The sequence below is a fragment of the Panulirus ornatus genome, chromosome 57 (genome assembly GCF_036320965.1).
Source record: "Panulirus ornatus isolate Po-2019 chromosome 57, ASM3632096v1, whole genome shotgun sequence".
Classification (NCBI taxonomy): domain Eukaryota; kingdom Metazoa; phylum Arthropoda; class Malacostraca; order Decapoda; family Palinuridae; genus Panulirus; species Panulirus ornatus.
Genome location: NC_092280.1, coordinates 30,950,077 through 30,974,489, shown reverse-complemented (window position 1 = coordinate 30,974,489; position 24,413 = coordinate 30,950,077). Strand labels below are relative to the sequence as shown.

At 41.8% G+C, this 24,413-nt stretch overlaps 1 protein-coding gene across 4 annotated transcripts in view; it reads right to left on the bottom strand.

Annotated features, from left to right (window-relative positions):
• Window positions 1-24,413, bottom strand: part of Nprl3 (GATOR complex protein Nprl3) — an 87,951-nt gene that overhangs the window by 38,548 nt on the left and 24,990 nt on the right. For 3 of the 4 annotated variants that reach the window (XM_071695049.1, XM_071695052.1, XM_071695051.1), the window contains 2 exons: window positions 12,512-12,620; window positions 1,694-1,897 (listed from right to left, as the gene is read on the bottom strand). In XM_071695049.1, the coding sequence (XP_071551150.1) occupies window positions 1,694-1,897; window positions 12,512-12,620 (313 nt within the window). The remainder of the gene's footprint in view (window positions 1-1,693; window positions 1,898-12,511; window positions 12,621-24,413) is intronic. The other variant, XM_071695050.1, reaches the window with a different exon arrangement.

Below are 24,413 nucleotides of genomic sequence, written 5' to 3'. Positions count from 1 at the left end.
ATCAACCTTTCCTCACTCGTTCTTTCCATATATCAAAACTATTTCAATGCACTCTCTTCTACTCTCTCAACCACACTCTTTTTACCTCTATACATCTCTCTTACCCTTTCATTACTTACTTGATCAAACCAACTCACAGCATTTCATTTCTAACACATTCACTCTCCTCTGCACAATCCTATCTATAGCCCATGCCTCACAACCATATAATACTGTTGGGACTACCATTCCTTCAAATGTACCCATTTCTACCCTCCAAGATAAAGTTATCTCCATATATTCTTCATCACTCCCTGAACTTTCATGCCCTCCCTCACCCTATGACTCACTTCTGCTTCCATGGTTCCACTTGCTGCCATGTCCATTACCAGGTGTCCAAAACACTTCACTTCCTCCAACTTTTCTCTATCCAAACTTACATCTAAACTAACTTGTCCCTCTGTATGTGTGTATCTAATAACAGATTCAATGATATTTCTCGTGGTAATAGATTTAGAGTTAAAAACTGAGATGGCATTACTCCAGTCAATACAGTGATCATAGTTTTTAACGTGATCATTGTAGTGACTGGAGTAATGTCATCACAGTTATTAACTCTTAATAGTAGTGATGGTCTATACAAATTAGATAATGTTATTGTTGATAAAATTTGTAAAATGATAAGTTTATGAATGCTTGTTGTCTGTCTTGGACAATCACATGATTACCAAATGGCGTCCTAGCTTCGTCTCTTCGATGTATACCAACTGACTGTTATATTTCTCTCTTGTGTCTCCCCTGATGATGTGTTATTACACGAAAGTGCACTTGGGAACTTATTGTGTTTCATGTTCCCCGTGGACTCATAAGAATATCTTGATCACTCGCAAAATTGTGATCCTTTCCAGCATATATTTGTATGTGTATATATATGTACATGTTGAAATGTATAGGTATGTATATGTGCATATGTGGACGTGTATGTATATACATGTGTATGTGGGTGGGTTGGGCTATTCTTTCTTCCGTTTCCTTGCACTACCTCACTAACGTGGGAGGCAGCAACAAAGTATGATAAAAAAATACTATAACCTTTTCCTGTATCTTCAGTCATACTGCTAAAAGATCTTTCATCTACCACACATCCTACATGGCTCTATCATTTACCTTCAATCATAATGCTATAAATCTTCATGTATCACAAAAGTTATAAGGCTCTATGGTTTTAAAAGACTTTCATCAATGCATTTCTGATGATTTCTTCACTCTATATATATTTCCTAAAATTTCTTTAGTTAATTTGATGCTCTTCTAATCCCAACTATAATGCCCAAGTTATACATGCACATCTTCATTTTTTCTTATATATCTCTCCAATTGTTCATGCTCCCTCTACTTGTGCTTTCCTCAATGTGTGTAATTCTTTTCACACATCCTTTTTTCTTAATGTGTGTAGGCAACCACTGATTCCCTCATCTGAAACCCACAGTAACACGCAAAATTCCTAAGCAAATATTCCAAGTACTGCTATTGGAAATTATATGACACTTGAAGTCATGAAAATGGTCAGTAACCCATGTATTTTAGAAAAGATGCTGTAAACACCACTCTGCTCTGAATGTGAGAAAAGGTGGCATGGTACACATGAAAAGGCCACATATCTAGTCAAGACATATCTAAGAGACTGTCTGCAATCAGACTTCTCAGTACATACCATAAACACCTGTGTTAGTGTAAGATCAGCATCAGCAGCCAAGGTAAAGAACGGAGTGAGATGAGACTCTTCGACACTCAACAGTCGCCACAGTGCTTGTGAAGCATCAGGTGAGAGTGAACGCAACAGGTCCGACCGCTCCACCAATAAAAGCAATGTATGGTAAGGTTTTAGTGTTTGCAAACCACGCAACAAGCCTTCACACTGGAAATAAGAAAGGTATGTAAGAGGATTCCAGTCACATTAAACAGTGCATTTATGGTGTTCACTTGACTAATTTTCAAGGTTCTCATGAGAACAAAAGCCAACAGTAAGTATACTGTACCTATACTTCTCAAAAGCAAAACAATACTGACAATAAGTAGTCAGCTGGTTTGCTCAACCAATATACTAGAATTCACAGAAACCACTACCAAATGTAAAATATAAAACTACCAACAATAAAATTTTTTATCAGTCTAGTCTGTCTAAAGTATGGAGTAACAAAAATGTTATAATAAACTGAGAATATTTTCAGCTTGAAAACTCAAGAAATACAGAGACATATGTCTCTGAGCTAAAAGCACCACATATTGCACGAAATGGGAAGTTGTATTACCAAAAAGTATAACAGAGTAAGTTTGTTTCGTGTTTATAGTAAGTTGTATGGGATAGTAGTGACTGAGAAGGTGAAGGCATGTTCAGAGCATCAGACAGGGAAGGAACAATGAGATTTCAGAAGTCACCAACTTTTGCAATTTCTCACTTGAATCTGCCACAAATGCTGTTTCATCAGCAAACAGCAACTGACTCACTTTTCATCCATTCTCCTCTTTTCCTACTCATACACACACCTTACACCCTTCATAGAAATTTCTCACTGCTTCTATTTTCATACTCGTACATATGCCGTACACCCTTGATAAAGACTTCCTACTGCTTCTAACAGCTTACCTTCCACACAATATTCCTAATACCTTCCACAAAGCAACTCTAACAACCATATCATATGCCTTCTCCTCATCCACAGATAGTACTTACAAATCCATGTTTTTCTAAATATTTCTCACCCACATTCTTTAAAGCATACACCTAATCCACAAATCATCTACCACTTCTGAAACAACACTGCTCCTCCCCAGTCTAATGCTCTGTACATGCCTTTTTCCCTCTCAATCAATACCCTCCCATACAATTTTCCAGGTATGCTCAACAAATTTATACCTTTGTAATTTGAACAATCCTTTATCCCTCTTGCATTTATATAACAGCACTATACATGCAATCCACCGATCCTCAGGCATCTCACCATGGTCCATATAAACACTGAGAATCCTTATCAACCAATCGACAACACAGTCATCCTCTTTCTTAATAAATTCAACAGCAATACCATCCACTACAGCCACCTTGCATCATTTCATCTTATGCAAGGTTTTCACCACCTCTTCTTTCTTCACCAAACCATTCGCCATAAGTCTCTCACTTCGACCCTACACCTGCCACTCTATTATCAAAAACGTCTGACAAGCCTTCAAAATACTCATGCCATCTCCTCCTCACTTCATTACTACCTGTTATCACTTCCCCTTTTGCCCTCTTCACCAATGTTCCCGTTTGTTCTCTTGTCTTTTGCACATTATTTAGCTCCTTCCAAAACATCTTTTACTTCTCCTTAAAGTTTAATGATACTCTCTCAACCCAACTCTCATTTCCCATCTTTTTCACTTCCTGCACCTTCTTCTTGACCTCCTGCCACTTTCTCTTGTACATCTCCCAATCATTTGCACTCCTCTCTTGTAAGTACTGCCCAAACACCTCTCTTTTCTCTTTAACAAGCAACTTTACTTTTTCATCCCACTACTCACTACCCTTTCTAATCTGCCCACCTCCCATCTTTCACATGACATATGCATTTCTTGCACAAGCCATCATTAAGTGCTTCCTCAAATTCCTCTCATTCCTCACCAACTCCCCTCACTTTACTTACTCTCACCTGTTGTCAATCTACACTCTATTTCTCCTGGTATTTCTGTACACAAGTCTCCTTTCCAAGCTCTCTTCTCCCCGAAATTGTTTCCTCTTTTTCTAAAACCTCTAGAAATCTTCACCCTCGCCTCTACAAGACAGTGATCAGACATCCCACAAGCTGCCCGTGGTGGGATATATATAGCAAGTATAGTGCCATTGTACAAAGCAAAGGGGATAAAAGTGAGTGTTCAATCTACTGAGACATACGTTTATTGAGTACTCCTGGAAAATTGTATAGGAGGGTATTGATTGAGAGGGTGAAGGAATATACAGAGCATAAGATTGGGTAGGAGCAGTGTGGTTTTAGAAGTGGTAGGGGATGTGTGGATCAGGTGTCTGCTTTGAAGAATATATGTGAGAAATACTTAAAAAAACAGATGGATTTGCAAGTGGCATTTATGGATCTGGGGAAAGCATATGGTAGGTTTGATAAACATCTTCTGTGGAGGGTCTTAAGAATATATAGGGTGGGAGATAAGCTGCTAGAAACAATGAAAAGTTTTTACCAAGGATGTAAGGCATGTCTTGAGTAGGAAGAGAAGAGAGTGATTGGTTCCCAGTGAAGTCGATCTGCAGCAGGGGTGGGTGATGTCCCTTTGGTTGTTAAAATTGTTTATGAACAGGTTGGTTAAAGAGGTAAATGCAAGAGTTTTGGAGAGAGGAGCAAGTATGCAGTCTGTTGGGGATGAGAGGGCCAGGAAAGTGAGCCAGTTTGTTCACCAATGATACAGCTCTGGTGGCTGATTCCATGGTTTACCTCATATGTTTCATATGCCCTGGTTTGGTCCTTTGATGGTACGTCAACCCCAGTATACCATACCATTCCAATTCACTCTATTCCATGCATGCTTTTCACCCTCCTGCAAGTTTAGGTCCCGATCTCTCAAAATCTTTTCACTCCATCCTTCCACCTCCAATTTGGTCTCCTGCTTCTCCTTGTTCCCTCCACCTCTGACATACATCCTCTTTGTCGATCTTTCCTCGCTCAATCATTCCGTATGACCAAATCATTTCAACACACCCTCTTCTGCTCTCTCAATCACATTCTTTTTATTATCACACATCTCTCTTACCCTTTCATTACTTACTTAATCAAACCACCTCACACCACATACTGTCTTCAAACATATCATTTCCAACACATCCACCCTCCTCCGTACAACCCTATGTATAGCTCATGCCTCGCAACCATATCATATTGTTGGAACTACTATCCCTTCAAACATTCCCATTTTTGCTTTCCAAGATAGTGTTCTCGACTTCCACACATTTTTAAACGCTCCCAGAACTTTCGCCCCCTTCCCCACCCTATGATTCACTTCCATGGTTCCATCCACTGCCAAATCCACTCCCAGATATCTAAAACACTTCACTTCCTCCAGTTTTTCTACATTCAAACTTACCTCCCAATTGACTTGTCCCTCAACCCTACTGTACCTAATAACCTTGCTCTTATTCACAGATACTCTCAGCTTTCTTCTTTCACACACTTTACCAAACTCATCACCAGCTTCTGCAGTTTCTCACATGAATCAGCCACCAGCGCTGTATCATCAGCAAATAACATCTGACTCACTTCCCAAGCTCTCTCATCCACAACAGACTGCATACTTGCCCCTCTTTCCAAAACTCTTGCATTCAACTCCCTAACAACCCTATCAATAAACAAATTAAACAACCATGGAGACATCAAGCACCCTGCCACAAACCAACATTCACTGAGAACCAATCACTTTCCTCTCTTCCTACTCATACACATGCCTTACATCCTCGATAAAAACATTTCACTGCTTCTAACAACTTGCCTCCCACACCATATATTCTTAATACCTTCTACTGAGCATCTCTATCAACTCCATCATATGCCTTCTCCAGATCCATAAATGATACATACAAATCCATTTGTTTTTCTAAGTATTTCTCACATACGTTCTTCAAAGCAAAAACCTGATATATATATATATATATATATATATATATATATATATATATATATATATATATATTTTTTTTGCTTTGTCGCTGTCTCCCGCGTTTGCGAGGTAGCGCAAGGAAACAGACAAAAAAAATGGCCCAACCCACCCCCATACACATGTATATACATACACGTCCACACACGCAAATATACATACCTACACAGCTTTCCATGGTTTACCCCAGACGCTTCACATGCCCTGATTCAATCCACTGACAGCAGGTCAACCCCGGTATACCACATCGATCCAATTCACTCTACTCCTTGCCCTCCTTTCACCCTCCTGCATGTTCAGGCCCCGATCACACAAAATCTTTTTCACTCCATCTTTCCACCTCCAATTTGGTCTCCCACTTCTCCTCGTTCCCTCCACCTCCGACACATACATCCTCTTGGTCAATCTTTCCTCACTCATTCTCTCCATGTGCCCAAACCATTTCAAAACGCCCTCTTCTGCTCTCTCAACCACACTCTTTTTATTTCCACACATCTCTCTTACCCTTACTTTACTTACTCGATCAAACCACCTCACACCACACATTGTCCTCAAACATCTCATTTCCAGCACATCCACCCTCCTGCACACAACTCTATCCATAGCCCACGCCTCACAACCATACAACATTGTTGGAACCACTATTCCTTCAAACATACCCATTTTTGCTTTCCGAGATAATGTTCTCGACTTCCACACATTCTTCAAGGCTCCCAGGATTTTCGCCCCCTCCCCCACCCTATGATCCACTTCCGCTTCCATGGTTCCATCCACTGCCAGATCCACTCCCAGATATCTAAAACACTTTACTTCCTCCAGTTTTTCTCCATTCAAACTTACCTCCCGATTGACTTGACCCTCAACCCTACTGTACCTAATAACCTTGCTCTTATTCACATTTACTCTTAACTTTCTTCTTTCACACACTTCACCAAACTCAGTCACCAGCTTCTGCAGTTTCTCACATGAATCAGCCACCAGCGCTGTATCATTAGCGAACAACAACTGACTCACTTCCCAAGCTGTCTCATCCACAACAGACTTCATACTTGCCCCTCTTTCCAAAACTCTTGCATTCACCTCCCTAACAACCCCATCCATAAACATATATATATATTTTATACATATTATACTTTGTCACTGTCTCCTGCGTTAGCGAGGTAGTGCAAGGAAACAGAAAAAAGAATGGCCCAACCCACCAACATAAACATGTATACACATACATGTCCAGACACGAACATATACTTACCTATACAATTCAACATATACATATATATATACATACACAGATATATACACTTGTACATAATTCATACTTGCTGCCTTTATTCAATCCCAATGCCACCCTGCCACACATGAAATGACACCCCCTCCCCTCACACACGTGCAAGGTAGCACTAGGAAAAGACAACAAAGGCCACATTCATTCACACTCAGTCTCTAGCTGTCATGTATAATGCACCAAAACCACAGCTCCCTTTTGACATCCAGGCCCCACAAAACTTTCCATGGTTTACCCCAGATGCTTCACATGCCTTGGTTCAATCCATTGACAGCACACTGACCCCGGTATACAAGGAATAGAGTGAATTAGAACAATGTGGCCCCACAACACCTTCCACAGTTTACCTCAGATGCTTCACATGCCCTGGTTCAATCCACTGACACCTCCAATTTGGTGTCCTGCTTCTCCTTGTTCCCTCCACCTCAAACACATATATCCTCTTTGTCAATCTTTCCTCACTCATTCTCTCCATGTGTCCCAACCATTTCACCACACCCTCTTCTGCTCTCTCAACCACACTCTTTTTTTACCACACATCTCTCTTACCTATCCCTGGGGATGGGGGAGAAAGAATTCTTCCCACGAATTCCCTGTGTGTCATAGAATGCGACTAAAAGGGGAAAGAGCGGGGGGTGGAAATCCTCCCCTCCTGTTTTTGATTTTCCAAAAGGAATAGAGAAGGGGGCCAAGTGAGGATACTCCCTCTGAGGCTGTCCTCTGTTCTTAATGCTACCTCACTAATGCGGGAAATGCGAATATGTATGAAAAAAAATCTCTTCCCCTTTCATAACTTACTCAATCAAACCACCTCACACTACTTATTGTCCTCAAACATTTCATTTCCAACACATCCACCCTCCTCCATACTATCCTATCTATAGCCCATGCCTTGCAACCATATAACATTGTTGGAACCACTATTCCTTCAAACATAACCACTTTTGCTCTCAGAAATAACGTTCTTGCCTTCCACACATTCTTCAATGCTCCCAGAACCTTCATCCCCTACACCACCCTGTGAAACACTTCTGCTTCCATGGTTTCATCTGCTGCCAAGTGCACTCCCAGATATCTAAAACACTTCACCTTCTCCAGGTTTTCTTCAATGAAACTTACCTCCAAATTATCTTGTCCCTCAACCCTACTGAACCTAATAATCTTGCTCTTATTCACATTGACTTTCAACTTTACCTAAGTCAGTTACCAACCTCAGCAGTTTCTCAACCAAATCAGCCACCAGTGCTGTATCATCAGCGAACAACAACTGACTCACTTCCCAAGCCCTCTCATCCACAACAGACTGCATACTTGCCCCTCTCTCCAAAACTCTTGCATTTACCTCCCTAACAACCCATCCATAAACAAATTAAACAGCCACAGAGACATCACACACCCCTGCCACAAACAGACATTCACCGAGACCCAATCACTTTCCTCTCTTCCTACACATACACATGCCTTACATCCTTGATAAAAACTTTTCATTGCTTCTAGCAACTTACCTCCCACACCATATACTCTTAAGAACTTCCACAAAGCATCTCTATTCACTCTATCATATGCTTTCTCCAGATCCATAAATGCTACATACAAATCCATCTGCCTTTCTAAGTATTTCTCACATGCATTCTTCAAAGCAAACACCTGATCCACACATCCTCTACCACTTCTGAAACTACACTGCTCTTTCTCAATCTGATGCTCTGTACACACCTTTACCCTCTCAATCAATACCCTCCCATATAATTTCAGAAGAATACTCAATAAACTTATACCTCTGTAATTTGAACACTCACCCTTATCCCCTTTGCCTTTATACAATGGCACTATGCATTAATTCTGCCAATCCTCAGGCACCTCACCATGAAACATACATACAGTGAATATCCTTACTAACCAGTCAACACCACAGTCACCCCCTTTTTCAACAAATTCCACTACAATACCATTCAAACCTGCTGGCTTGCCAGCTTTCATCATCTGCAAAGCTTTTACTACCTCTTCTTTGTTTACCAAACCAATCTCCCAGACCCTCTCATTTCTCACACCACCTTGACCAAAACACTCTATATCTGCCACTCTATCATCAATCACATTCAACAAACCTTCAAAATACTCACTCCATATCCTTCTCACTTCACCACTACTTGTTATTACCTCCCATTAGCCCCCCTCACAGATATTCCCACTTGTTCTCTTGTCTTACGCACTATATTTGCCTCCTTCCAAAACATCTTTTTTATCCTCCGCAAAATTTAATGATACTCTCACCCCAACTCTCATTTGCCCTCTTTTTAACCTCTTACACCTTTCTCTTGACTTTCTGCCTCTTTCTTTTATACATCTCCCAGTCATTCGCACTACTTCCCTGCAAAAATCGTCCAAATGTCTCTCTCTTCTCTTTCATTAACAATCTTCTTCATCCTACCACTCACTACCCTATCTAATCTGCCCACCTCCCACCTTTCTCATGCCACAAGCATCTTTTGCACAAGCCATCACTGCTTCCCTAAATACATCCCATTCCTCTTCCACTCTCCTTGCATCATTTGCTCTCACCTTTTTCCATTCTGCACTCAATCTCTCCTGATGCTTCCTCACACAAGTCTCCTTTCCAAGCTCACTTACTCTCACCACTCTCTTCACCCCAACATTCTCACTTCTTTTCTAAAAACCTTTACAATTCTTCACTTTCACCTCCACTAGATAATGATCAGACATCCCTTCAGTTGCCTCTCTCAGCACATTACCATCCAAAAGTCTCTCTTTCACGCGCCTATCAATTAACACGTAATCCAATTATGGTCTCTAGCCATCTCTCCTACTTACATACATATACTTATGTATATCTCTCTTTTTAAACCAGGTATTCCCAATCACCAGTCCTTTTTCAGCCCACAAATCCGCAAGCTCTTCATCATTTCCATTACAACACTGAACACCTCATGTACACCAATTACACCCTCAACTGCCACATTACTCACCTTTGCATTCTAATCACCAATCACTCTAACCTGGTATTGTGCATCAAAGTTGCTAACACACTCACACAGCTGCTCCCAAAACACTTGCCTCTCATGATCTTTCTTCTCATGACTCATGTCTCCATGGTTGTTTAATTTGTTTATGGACGGGGCTGTTAGGGAGGTGAATGCAAGAGTTTTGGAAAGAGGGGCAAGTATGCAGTCTGTTGGGGATGAGAGAACTTGGGAAGTGAGTCAGTCGTTGTTCGCTAATGATACAGCGCTGGTGGCTGATTCATGTGAGAAACTGCAGAAGCTGGTGACTGAGTTTGGTAAAGTGTGTGAAAGAAGAAAGTTAAGAGTAAATGTGAATAAGAGCAAGGGTATTAGGTACAGTAGGGTTGAGGGTCAAGTCAACTGGGAGGTAAGTTTGAATGGAGAAAAACTGGAGGAAGTAAAGTGTTTTAGGTATCTGGGAGTGGATCTGGCAGCGGATGGAACCATGGAAGCGGAAGTGAATCATAGGGTGGGGGAGGGGGCGAAGGTCCTGGGAGCCTTGAAGAATGTTTGGAAGTCGAGAACATTATCTCGGAAAGCAAAAATGGGTATGTTTGAAGGAATAGTGGTTCCAACAATGTTGTATGGTTGCGAGGCGTGGGCTATGGATAGAGTTGTGCGCAGGAGGGTGGATATGCTGGAAATGAGATGTTTGAGGACAATATGTGGTGTGAGGTGGTTTGATCGAGTAAGTAATAATAGGGTAAGAGAGATGTGTGGAAATAAAAAGAGCGTGGTTGAGAGAGCAGAAGAGGGTGTTTTGAAATGGTTTGGGCACATGGAGAGAATGAGTGAGGAAAGATTGACCAAGAGGATATATGTGTCAGAGGTGGAGGGAACGAGGAGAAGTGGGAGACCAAATTGGAGGTGGAAAGATGGAGTGAAAAAGATTTTGAGTGATCGGGGTCTGAACATGCAGGAGGGTGAAAGGCGGGCAAGGAATAGAGTGAATTGGATCGATGTGGTATACTGGGGTCGACGTGCTGTCAATGGATTGCATCAGGGCATGTGAAGCATCTGGGGTAAACCATGGAAAGTTCTGTGGGGCCTGGATGTGGGAAAGGGAGCTGTGGTTTTGGGCATTATTACATGACAGCTAGAGACTGAGTGTGAACAAATGGGGCCTTTGTTGTCTTTTCCTAGCGCTACCTCGCACATATGAGGGGGGAGGGGGATGTTACTCCATGTGTGGCGCGGTGGTGATGGGAATAAATAAAGGCAGACAGTATGAATTATGCACATGTGTATATATGTATATGTCTGTGTGTGTATATATATGTGTACATTGAGATGTATAGGTATGTATATTTGCATGTGTGGACGTGTATGTATATACATGTGCATGGGGTGGGTTGGGCCATTTCTTTTGTCTGTTTCCTTGTGCTACCTCGCAAACGCAGGAGACAGTGACAAAGCAAAATAATAATAATAATAAAAACATATACATATTCATACATGCTGCCTTCCTCCATTCCTGTTGCCACCCCGCCACACATGAAACAGGTAGCACTAGGAAATGGCAAGAAAGGCCACATTCGTTCACTCTCAGTCTCTAGCTGTCATGTGTAATGCATCGTAACCACAGCTCCCTTTCCACATTCAGGTTCCAAAAAGCTTTCCATGGTTTATCCCAGATGCTCCACATGCCCTGGTTCAATCCACTGAAAGCAAATCAATCCCAGTATACCACAATGTTTCAATTCACTCTATTCCTTGCATACCTTTCACCCTCCTGTTTGTTCAAACCCCAATCGCTCAAAATCTTTTTCACTCCATCCTTCCATCTCCAATTTGGTCTCCCACTTCTCCTCATCCCCTCCACCTCTGACACATATATCCGCTTTGTCAATCTTTCCTCACTCATTCTCTCCATGTGACCAAACCATTTCAATACACCCTCTTCTGCTCTCTCAACTACACTCTTTTTGTTACCACACTTTTTTTTACCACACATCTCTCACCCTTTCATTACTTACTCGATCAAACCATCTCACACCACATATTGTCCTCAAACATTTCAATTCCAACACATCCACCCTCCTCCGCACAACCTTACCTATAGCCCATGCCTCACAACCATATAACATTGTTGGAACCACTATTCCTTCAAACATACCCATTTTTGCTCTCTCGGGTAACGTTCTCGCCTTCCAGACATTCTTCAATGCTCATAAATATTCGCCATTTTCCGTGTTAGCGAGGTAGCATTAAGAACAGAGGACCGAGCCTTAGAGGGAATATCCTCACTAGGCCTCCTTCTCTGTTCCTTCTTAAGAAAAAAAAAACTTATTAACCAACCTGAAGGGGATGATGAACAGCTGGGTTGACTGTGGATTCGAAACTATGTGCTCAACACCGGGCAGCCTGAGAATGTGTCACAGTCAGCAACATTAACAGCTTCACCATGGAGGAGTCCCTAAATTTCACTGTCATCCACAGATAACATTTGTATTTTGTCCAATACCTGAAACTAATCTTCTACTTAAAGGAATAAGAAGAATAAACTAAATGTAGCTCTTAAAGTGCAACTTACATCAACTGGCTGTCCAGTGGCCAAACTGTGATGAACTTTCTGTGGCAAACAAAAGCTAACTTCAATCCACTTGTTAAGCCGAAGCTGAACGATACCTGATCCACATAACCTGAAATCCAGAGACTAAGACTCAGTATGATGTGTCAAACATGCCCTTTTCATTATTTCCTATGGAACATTTTGATATCTAGCAGATAACTCATCTAAGGTGTCATTATCTACAAATCATCAGAGAATGAACGGTAGGTTTTGAAGAATGATAAACCTTTTCTTTACAAGATGGAGCCATGTAAGTAATGACAGAGCACTACACTTGCAATGGGCTTGAACCCTCTAACTTACTAACAGGAAACTGGAAATTTCCATAAATTCACCACCTTATAAACAACCACCTGCCCTGTGGTGTTGACCAGTCCTCTGCCAATCATAGAACCTCCTTAGCCATGTTACTATCTGACCTAAGATGGTGGTTCAAGTTTCCTGCATTCTGCAGATTTGTATATCTATGGTGTTCCCCCATGACAATTACAGCCAGTGTCTGCCCCACAACAATCACAGCCAGGTATATGCCCCCAGGACAATCAGCCAGTGTCTGCGCCAAAATGACAAGTCATAGCAGATGTCTGCCCCAAGACAGTAATAGCCAGTGTTTGTCCCAGGACACTCAAAGCAAACAGTGAGAAAATATTTTCTGAGAAGGTTCACAGGGATAGGACTGGAAAGGAAATAAACAAAAACACTCCCCACAGGGCTCTGCCAAAAGAGGGAAAATGAACATAATTCTTAGAATCTTAAAGTCTTCTCATAAAGTTGAAAGTATTATGAACAAAAAAAGCATATGCAAATGAAGGGGGCTTAGAGAAAAAAGCATTAATTGATCATCTGACACTATTAATCAGCCAATAGGAAAACAGAGAGAATATCACCTCAAACAGCAGTCTGAGATCCATGCAGGATCATGCCCTACTCCACCCAGAGCCACATGAAGGATATCCACTATATCCAGATTAGGGTGACATCTTACAAAATGTTATATGAATGCCACAAATGACTCTTGCTGATTTCCTCTAGGGAAAGACTCCTGAGAAGACACGGCAGACTCTGGCAGACAGACTAGGATGCACAAGCAGGACCAGTTTCTTAATCATACATGAGGTGCTTCTTGCTGAAAGAAGTTTCTTGAACTCTGAACAAACATGATTTTTCACTGGACAGCAAGGAGAAAGTTCCAATGAAGAAATCCTCACATTTAATTATGATAGAACTATTTGCAAATTCAAAAGATTATTTCTGACCAGGAACTTCAGATCCATGGTAATCTTGACCATAAAAGGTCCTTCTTAAAAAAAAGATTCTTGTGCTTTACTAACTTTATTTTCAGAATCTATGGCTATAAAGGAAAAGAGGTTTTATGAGGACACATTGCAAAGCCATATTACCTATAAAGCTTTTAGAACTATAAAAGATCTAGGTCCCTGGATATCTCCAATGTGGGATGCAATGAAGAATCAGCTGGTCTCCTAAAAATAAAAAATTTAAGCAATCTGACTCAAAAAGGAACATAGAAATTAATGTTAATGCTAACTGATAAAGATTCTTAGAGGGCACACTTATAGGAAGTGATTGTGATGGTAGCAATTTTCTCATTATGAAACAGGCTACACAAAAATTTTAAACATGAAGCTTCAGTCACATTTGGTTGGTCAGATCCTTAAAAAAAGTATGAAACACTTTTCAGTTTGATTGGTACTACCTCTAACTGAAGAACAATTATGAATATCATCTGTCAGGCATCCCCCTCCTTGTATTTTAACTTTCTAAAAGGGGAAACAGAAGGAGGAGTCATGCCAGGAGTGCTCATCCTCCTTGAAGGCTCATATTGGGGTGTCTAAATGTGTGTGGATGTGACTAAGATGAGAAAAAAGGAGAGATAGGTAGTATGTTTGAGGAAAGGAACTTGGATGTTTTGGCTCTGAGTGAAACGAAGCCCAAGGGTAAAGGGAAAGAGTGGTTTGGGAATGTCTTGGGAGTAAAGCCAGGGGTTGGTGAGAGGACAAGAGCAAGGGAAGGAGTAGCAATACTCCTGAAACAGGAGTTGTGGGAGTATGTGATAGAGTTTAAGAAAGTAAACTCTAGATTTATATGGGTAAAACTGAAACTGGAAGGAGAGAGATGGGTGATGATTAGTGCCTATGCACCTGGTCATGAGAAGAAAGATCATGAGAGGCAAGTGTTTTGGGAGCAGCTGAGTGAGTGTGTCAGCAGCTTTGATGCACAAGACTGGGTTATAGTGATGGGTGATTTGAATGCAAAGATGAGTAATGTGGTCGTTGAGGATGTAATTAGAGTACATGGGGTGTTCAGTATTGTAAATGGAAATGGTGAAGAGCTTGTAGATTTGTGTGCTGAAATAGGATAGGTGATTGGGAATACCTGGTTTAAAAAGAGAAATATACATAAGTATATGTATGTAAGTAGGAGAGATGTGTAATTGACAGGTGCGTGAAAGAGAGACTTTTGGATGTTAATAAGCTGAGAGGGCAACTGGAGGGATGTCTGATCATTATCTTGTGGAGGCGAAGGTGAAGATTTGTAGAGGTTTTCAGAAAAGAATGTTGGGGTGCAGAGAGTGATGAGAGTATGGGAGCTAGGAAAGGAGACTTGTGTGAGGAAGTACCAGGGGAGATTGAGTCCAGAATGGAAAAAGGTGAGAGCAAATGATGGAAAAGAGAGTGGGGAAGAAATGGGATGTATTTAGGGAAGCAGTGATGGCTTGCACAAAAGATGAACGTGGCATGAGAAGTTGGGAGGTGGGCAGATAAGAAGGGGTAGTGAGTAGTGGGATGAAGAGGTGAGATTGTCAGTGAAAGAGAAGAGAGAGGCATTTGGACAATTTTTGCAGGGAAGTAAAGCAAAAGACTGGGAGATGTATAAAAGAAAGAAGCAGGAGGTCAAGAGAAAGATGCAAGAGGCAAAAAAGAGGGCAAATGAGAGTTGGGGTGGGAAAGCATCATTGAATTTCAGGGAGAATAAGATACTTTGGAAAGAGGTTAATAAAGTGCGTAAGACAAGAGAACAAATGGGAACATCAGTGAAGGGGGCTAATGGGTAGGTAATAACAAGTAGTGGTGAAGTGAGAAGGAGATGGAGTGAGTATTTTGGAGGTTTGTTGAATATGTTTGACAATAGAGTGGCAGATTTAGGGTGTTTTGGTTGAGGTGGTGTGCAAAGTGAGAGGGTCAAGGTGAATGGTTTGGTGAAAAGAGAAGAGGCAGTGAAAGCATTGTGGAAGATGAGAGCCGGCAAGACGGTGGGTTTGGATGATATTGCAGTGGACTTTATTAAAAAAGAGGGTGACTGTGTTGCTGACTGGTTGGTGAGGATATTCAATGTATGTATGGTTCATGGTGAAGTGCCTAGGGATTGATGGAATGCATGCATAGTGCCATTGTACGAAGGCAAAGTGGATAAAGGTGAGTGTTCAAATTACAGAAGTATAAGTTTGCTTGAGTATTCCTAGAAAATTATATGGGAGGGTATTGATTGAGGGGGTAAAGGCATGTACTGAGCATCAGATTGGGAAAGAGCAGTGTGGTTTCAGAAGTGGTAGAGGATGTGTGGATCAGGTGTTTGCTTTGAAGAATGTATGTGAGAAATACTTGGAAAAAGAGACGGATTTGTATGTAGCATTTATTGATCTGGAGAGGGTATATGATAGAGATGACAGAGATGCTTTGTCAAAGGTATTAAGAGTATATGGTGTGGGAAGTAAGTTGCTAGAAGTAGTGAAAAGTTTTTATCAAGAATGTAAGGCATGTGTACGAGTAGGAAGAGAGGAAATGACTGATTCCCAGTGAATATTGGTTTGTGGCAGGGGTGCATGATGTCTCCATGGTTGTTTAATTTGTTTATGGATGGGGGTTGTTAGGGAGGTGAATGCAAGGGTTTTGGAGAGAGGGGCAAGTATGCAGTCTTTTGTGGATGAGAGGGCTTAGGAAGTGAGTCAGTTGTTGTTCGCTGATGATACAGCGCTGGTGGCTGATTCAGGTGAAAAACTGCAGAAGTTAATGACTGAGTTTGGTAAAGTGTGTGAAAGAAGAAAGCTGAGTGTAAATGTGAATAAGAGCAAGTTTATCAGGTTCACTAGGGTTGAGGGACAAGTTAACTGTGAAGTAAGTTTGAATGGAGAAAAACTGGAGGAAGAGAAGTGTTTTAGATATCTAGGAGGGATCTAGCAGCAGATGGAACCATGGAAGCAGAAGTGAGTCACAGGGTGAGGAGGGGGTGAAGGTTCTGGGAGCGTTGAAGAATGTGTGGAAGGTGAGAATGTTAACTCGGAGAGCAAAAATGGGTATGTTTCAAGGAATTGTGGTTCCAACAATGTTATAAGGTTGCGAGGTATGGGCTATAGATAAGGTTGTGTGGAAGAGGGTGGATTTGTTGGAAATGAGATGTTTGAGGACAATATGTGGTGTGAGGTGGTTTGATTGAGTAAGTAATGAAAGGGTAAGAGAGATTATTATTATCATTATTATTTTGCTTTGTTGCTGTCTCCCACGTTAGCGAGGTAGCGCAAGGAAACAGATGAAAGAATGGCCCAACCCACCCACATACACATGTATATACATACACGTCCACACACGCAAATATTCATACCTATACATCTTAACATATACATATACATACACACACAGACATATACATATATACACATGTACATAATTCATACTGTCTGCCTTTATTCATTCCCATTGCCACCTCACCAAACATGAAATGACAACCCCCTCCCCCGGCATGTGTGCAAGGTAGCGCTATGAAAAGACAACAAAGGCCCCATTCGTTCACACTCAGTCTCCAGCTGTCATGTATAATGCACCGAAACCACAGATCCCTTTCCACATCCAGGCCCCAAGAACTCTCCATGGTTTACCCCAGACACTTCACATGCTCTGGTTCAATCCACTGACAGCACGTCGACCCCGGTATACCACTTCGTTCCAATTCACTCTATTCCTTGCACGCCTTTCACCCTCCTGCATGTTCAGGCCCCGATCACTCAAAATCTTTTTCACTCCATCTTTCCACCTCCAATTTGGTCTCCCACTTCTCGTTCCCTCCACCTCTGACACATATATCCTCTTGGTCAATCTTTCCTCACTCATTCTCTCCATGTGACCAAACCATTTCAACACACCCTCTTCTGCTCTCTCAACCACACTCTTTTTATTACCACACAATTCTCTTACCCTTTCATTACTTACTTGATCAAACCACCTCACACCACATATTGTCCTCAAACATCTCATTTCCAGCACATTGACCCTCCTCCGCACAACTCTATCAATAGCCTATGCCTCGCAACCATATAACATTATTGGAACCACTATTCCTTCAAACATACCCATTTTTGCTTTCCAAGATAACGTTCTCGACTTCCACACATTTTCCAACGCTCCCAGAACTTTCGCCCCCTCCCCCACCCTATGATTCACTTCCGCTTCCATGGTTCCATCCACTGCCAGATCCACTCCCAGATATCTAAAACACTTCACTTCCTCCAGTTTTTCTCCATTCAAACTTACCTCCCAACTGACTTGTCCTTCAACCCTACTGTACCTAATAACCTTACTCTTATTCACATTTACTCTTAGCTTTCTTCTTTCACACACTTTACTAAACTCAGTCACCACCTTCTGCTGATTCTCACCCGAATCAGCCACCAGCTCTGTATCATCAGCAAACAACAACTGACTCACTTCCCAAACTCTCTCATCCACAACAGACTGCATACTTGCCCCTCTTTCCAAAAGTCTTGCATTCACCTCCCTAACAACCACATCCATAAACAAATTAAACAACCATGGAGACATCACACACCCCTGCCGCAAACCAGCATTCACTGAAAACCAATCACTTTTTTCTCTTCCTACATGTACACATGCCTTACATCCTCGATAAAAACTTTTCACTGCTTCTAACAACTTACCTCCCACACCATATATTCTCAATACCTTCCACAGAGCATCTCTATCGACTCTATCATATGCCTTCTCCAGATCCATAAATGCTACACGCAAATCCATTTGCTTTTCTAAGTATTTCTCACATACATTCTTCAAAGCAAACACCTGATCCACACATCCTCTACCACTTCTGAAACCACACTGCTCTTCCCCAATCTGATGCTCTGTACATGCATTCACCCTCTCAATCAATACCCTCCCATATAATTTACCAGGAATACTCAACAAACTTATACCTCTGTAATCTGAGCACTCACTCTTATCCCCTTTGCCTTTGTACAATGGCACTATGCAAGCATTCCACCAATCCTCAGGCACCTAACCATGAATCATACATACATTAAATAACCTTACCAACCAATCAACAATACAGTCATCCCCTTTTTTAATAAATTCCACTGCAATACCATCCAAACCTGCTGCCTTGACGGCTTTCATCTTCCGCAAAGCTTTTACTACCTCTTCTCTGTTACCAAATCATTTTCCCTAACCCTCTCACTCTGCACACCACCTCGACCAAAACACCCTATATCTGCCACTCTATCATCAAACACATTCAACAAACCTTCAAAATACTCACTCCATCTCCTTCTCACATCACCACTACTTGTTATCACCTCCTCAATAGCCCCCTTCACTGAAGTTCCCATTTGCTCCCTTGTCTTACGCACTTTATTTACCTCCTTCCAGAACATCTTTTTATTCTCCCTAAAATTTAATGATACTCTCTCACCCCAACTCTCATTTGCCCTCTTTTTCACCTCTTGCACCTTTCTCTTGACCTCCTGTCTCTTTCTTTTATACATCTCCCCCTCATTTGCATTTTTCCCAGCAAAAATCGTCCAAATGCCTCTCTCTTCTCTTTCACTAATAATCTTACTTCCTCATCCCACCACTCACTACCCTTTCTAATCAACCCACCTCCCACGCTTCTCATGCCACAAGCATCTTTTGCGCAAGCCATCACTGCTTCCCTAAATACATCCCATTCCTCCCCCCCACTCCCCTTACCTCCTTTGTTCTCACCTTTTTCCATTCTGTACTCAGTCTCTCCTGGTACTTCCTCACACAAGTCTCCTTCCCAAGCTCACTTACTCTCACCACCCTCTTCACCCCAACATTCTCTCTTCTAATTTTTTATTATCATTTTGCTTTGTTGCTGTCTCCTGCGTTTGCGAGGTAGCGCAAGGAAACAGACGAAAGAAATGGCCCAACCGACCCCCATACACATGTATATACATACACGTCCACACACACAAATATACATACCTATACATCTCAATGTACACTTATATATACACACACAGACATATACATATATACACATGTACATAATTCATACTGTCTGCCTTTATTTATTCCCATCGCCACCTCGCCACACATGGAATAACATCCCCCTCCCCCCTCATGTGTGCGAGGTAGCGCTAGGAAAAGACAACAAAGGCCCCATTTGTTCACACTCAGTCTCTAGCTGTCATGCAAAAATGCCCAAAACCACAGCCCCCTTTCCACATCCAGCACACAGAACTTTCCATGGTTTGCCCTAGACGCTTCACATGCCCTGATTCAATCCACTGACAGCATGTCAACCCCGGTATACCACATCGATCCAATTCACTCTATTCCTTGCCCGCCTTTCACCCTCCTGCATGTTCAGGCCCCGATCACTCAAAATCTTTTTCACTCCATCTTTCCACCTCCAATTTGGTCTCCCACTTCTCCTCGTTCCCTCCACCTCTGACACATATATCCTCTTGGTCAATCTTTCCTCATTCATTCTCTCCATGTGCCCAAACCATTTCAAAACACCCTCTTCTGCTCTCTCAACCACGCTCTTTTTATTTCCACACATCTCTCTTACCCTTACATTACTTACTCGATCAAACCACCTCACACCACATATCGTCCTTAAACATCTCATTTCCAGCACATCCACCCTCCTGCGCACAACTCTATCCATAGCCTACGCCTCGCAACCATACAACATTGTTGGAACCACTATTCCCTCAAACATACCCATTTTTGCTTTCCGAGATAATGTTCTCGACTTCCAAACATTCTTCAAGGCTCCCAGGATTTTCGCCCCCTCCCCCACCCTATGATTCACTTCTGCTTCCATGGTTCCATCCGCTGCCAGATCCACTCCCAGATATCTAAAACACTTTACTTCCTCCAGTTTTTCTCCATTCAAACTTACCTCCCAATTGACTTGACCCTCAACCCTACTGTACCTACTAACCTTGCTCTTATTCACATTTACTCTTAATTTTCTTCTTTCACACACTTTACCAGAATCAGTCACCAGCTTCTGCAGTTTCTCACATGAATCAGCCACCAGCGCTGTATCATCAGCAAACAACAACAGACACTTCCCAAGCTCTCTCATCCACAACCGACTGCATACTTGCCCCTCTTTCCAAAACTCTTGCATTCACCTCCCTAACAACCCCATCCATAAACAAATTAAACAACCATGGAGACATCACACACCCCTGCCACAAACCTACCTTCAGTGAGAACCAATCACTTTCCTCTCTTCCTACACGTACACATGCCTTACATCCTCGATAAAAACTTTTCACTGCTTCTAACAACTTGCCTCGCACACCATATATTCTTAGTACCTTCCACAGAGCATTTCTATCGACTCTATCATATGCCTTCTCCAGATCCATAAATGCTACATATAAATCCATTTACTTTTCTCTTTTTATATATATATATATATATATATATATATATATATATATATATTTTTTTTGCTTTGTCGCTGTCTCCCGCGTTTGCCAGGTAGCGCAAGTAAACAGACGAAAGAAATGGCCCAACCCACCCCCATACACATGTATATACATACGTCCACACACGCAAATATACATACCTACACAGCTTTCCATGGTTTACCCCAGACGCTTCACATGCCCTGATTCAATCCACTGACAGCCCGTCAACCCCGGTATACCACATCGATCCAATTCACTCTATTCCTTGCCCCCCTTTCACCCTCCTGAATGTTCAGGCCCCAATCACACAAAATCTTTTTCACTCCATCTTTCCACCTCCAATTTGGTCTCCCACTTCTCCTCATTCCCTCCACCTCCGACACATATATCCTCTTGGTCAATCTTTCCTCACTCATTCTCTCCATGTGCCCAAACCATTTCAAAACACCCTCTTCTGCTCTCTCAACCATGCTCTTTTTATTTCCACACATCTCTCTTCCCCTTACGTTACTCGATCAAACCACCTCACACCACACATTGTCCTCAAACATCTCATTTCTAGCACATCCATCCTCCTGCGCACAACTCTATCCATAGCCCACGCCTCGCGACCATACAACATTGTTGGAACCACTATTCCTTCAAACATAACCATATATATATATATTTTTTTTATTTTATTATACTTTGTCGCTGTCTCCCGCGTTTGCGAGGTAGCGCAAGGAAACAGACGAAAGAAATGGCCCAACCCACCCCCATACACATGTATATACATACGTCCACACACGCAAATATACATACCTACACAGCTTTCCATGGTTTACCCCAGACGCTTCACATGCCTTGATTCAATCCACTGACAGCACGTCAACCCCGGTATACCACATCGATCCAATTCACTCTATTCCTTGCCCTCCTTTCACCCTCCTGCATGTTCAGGCCCCGATCACACAAAATCTTTTTCACTCCATCTTTCCACCTCCAATTTGGTCTCCCTCTTCTCCTCGTTCCCTCCACCTCCGACACATATATCCTCTTGGTCAATCTTTCCTCACTCATTCTCTCCATGTGCCCAAACCATTTCAAAACACCCTCTTCTGCTCTCTCAACCACGCTCTTTTTATTTCCACACATCTCTCTTATCCTTACGTTACTTACTCGATCAAACCACCTCACACCACACATTGTCCTCAAACATCTCATTTCCAGCACATCCATCCTCCTGCGCACAACTCTATCCATAGCCCACGCCTCGCAACCATACAACATTGTTGGAACCACTATTCCTTCAAACATACCCAGTTTTGCTTTCCGAGATAATGTTCTCGACTTCCACACATTCTTCAAGGCTCCCAGAATTTTCGCCCCCTCCCCCACCCTATGATCCACTTCCGCTTCCATGGTTCCATCCGCTGCCAGATCCACTCCCTGATATCTAAAACACTTCACTTCCTCCAGTTTTTCTCCATTCAAACTCACCTCCCAATTGAATTGATCCTCAACCCTACTGTACCTAATAACCTTGCTCTTATTCACATATATATATATATATATATATATATATATATATATATATATATATATATATATATATATATATTTTTTTTTTTTTGCTTTGTCGCTGTCTCCCGCGTTTGCGAGGTAGCGCAAGGAAACAGACGAAAGAAATGGCCCAACCCATATAAATATTTTTTTCTTTTTTCAAACTATTCGCCATTTCCCGCATTTGCAAGGTAGTGTTAAGAACAGAGGACTGGGCCTCTGAGGAATATCCTCACCTGGCCCCCTTCTCTGTTCCTTCTTTTGGAAAATTAAAAAAAAAAGCAAGAGGGGAGGATTTCCAGGCCCCTGCTCCCTCCCCTTTTAGTCACCTTCTACGACACGCAGGGAATACGTGGGAAGTATTCTTTCTCTCCATATCCCCATATATGTATGAGTGGATTGGCCATTCTTCCTGGTGCTACCTCGCTGACGCGGAAAACAGTGATTAAGTATAATGAATAAATAAATAACATACGTGAGTAGGAAAGAAGGTCAGCACAAACTACTGTATTACATATCAAATGATAGGCATGTCTATTCCTGGTGCTATCTTACTCACACAGGAAATGGCAATCAAGATTTTAAAAAAGATCATTTCGTATTCGAGCATTACCTTTAACTGAATCTAACAATTTCTTTCAAATCTTTTAAAAGTAACAGAAATATGAGGGCTCACTTTCCTTTGGAGCAGAATCCTTTAAATACGATTTCCTGAATCTGACCCTTCACAAAATAAAAGTTGGATACTTCCATCAAAACAGGACAGAACCGAAAATGTTCTACCATCATGGGGACGGGGGCCTTGTTTAGAAGAGATGAAGAGGTGGTTCTAAGTCATCTCCTAAAGGAAAAAGTCAAGTTGGAGAAACATTCAAAGGGCCCTGTTCTTGTACTACCACATTCTTGAGTTGAACTAGTTCCAAAGGAATGTTCTAAGGTTTAGTAGATGATTTAAGAGCGGGAAAAGAAAATGACTGAGGAACAACAGAAGTCTGTGAAGAAACAGGAGGATACAGAAGGAACTGACACCTTCAGTTTACAGGAATAGCTTAAAGACAAATGTATGTCAGCTGAGAACATGGCAGAGGTCCTGAAACCAAATTCTTGTATTGATTGCTTAATGGTCCAGGAGAAGGAAGAAGTTCTGTCCCTCTCTCTAGTGTTTAGTATGTAAAATTTACAGATCTCTTCTCAAAAAAGTGTGCTGCAGAAGTAGACATCGTTCAGAGAATCAGCTGATTTGAGAACTACTATCCATCTCTGACAAAACACCTTTCAAGGGTTAAGAAGCACATGGAGGATGTGCAGCTGCCATGGGAGATGTATTCTGAGTGTGGGTAACCTGCCTCATTGAAACCTGAACAGCTGCAATACTGCAATCTTTAGACTCAGCAAATGGTGATGTTTAGCTAAGAAGAATGTCAACATCCTATGGTAAGAAAGAGGACAATGTGACAATCATGTAAGGAAGATGAAAGATTGGACAAAAGACAAAGAACAAGAGCTCCCAGGGCACCTCTCTCTAATCAATGTCAAAAACTCCCAATGGCTGCTGTTCCAGAACACCCCAATCAGTGTCAAAAACTCACAGTAGTTTCTGTTCCAGAACACCCCAAT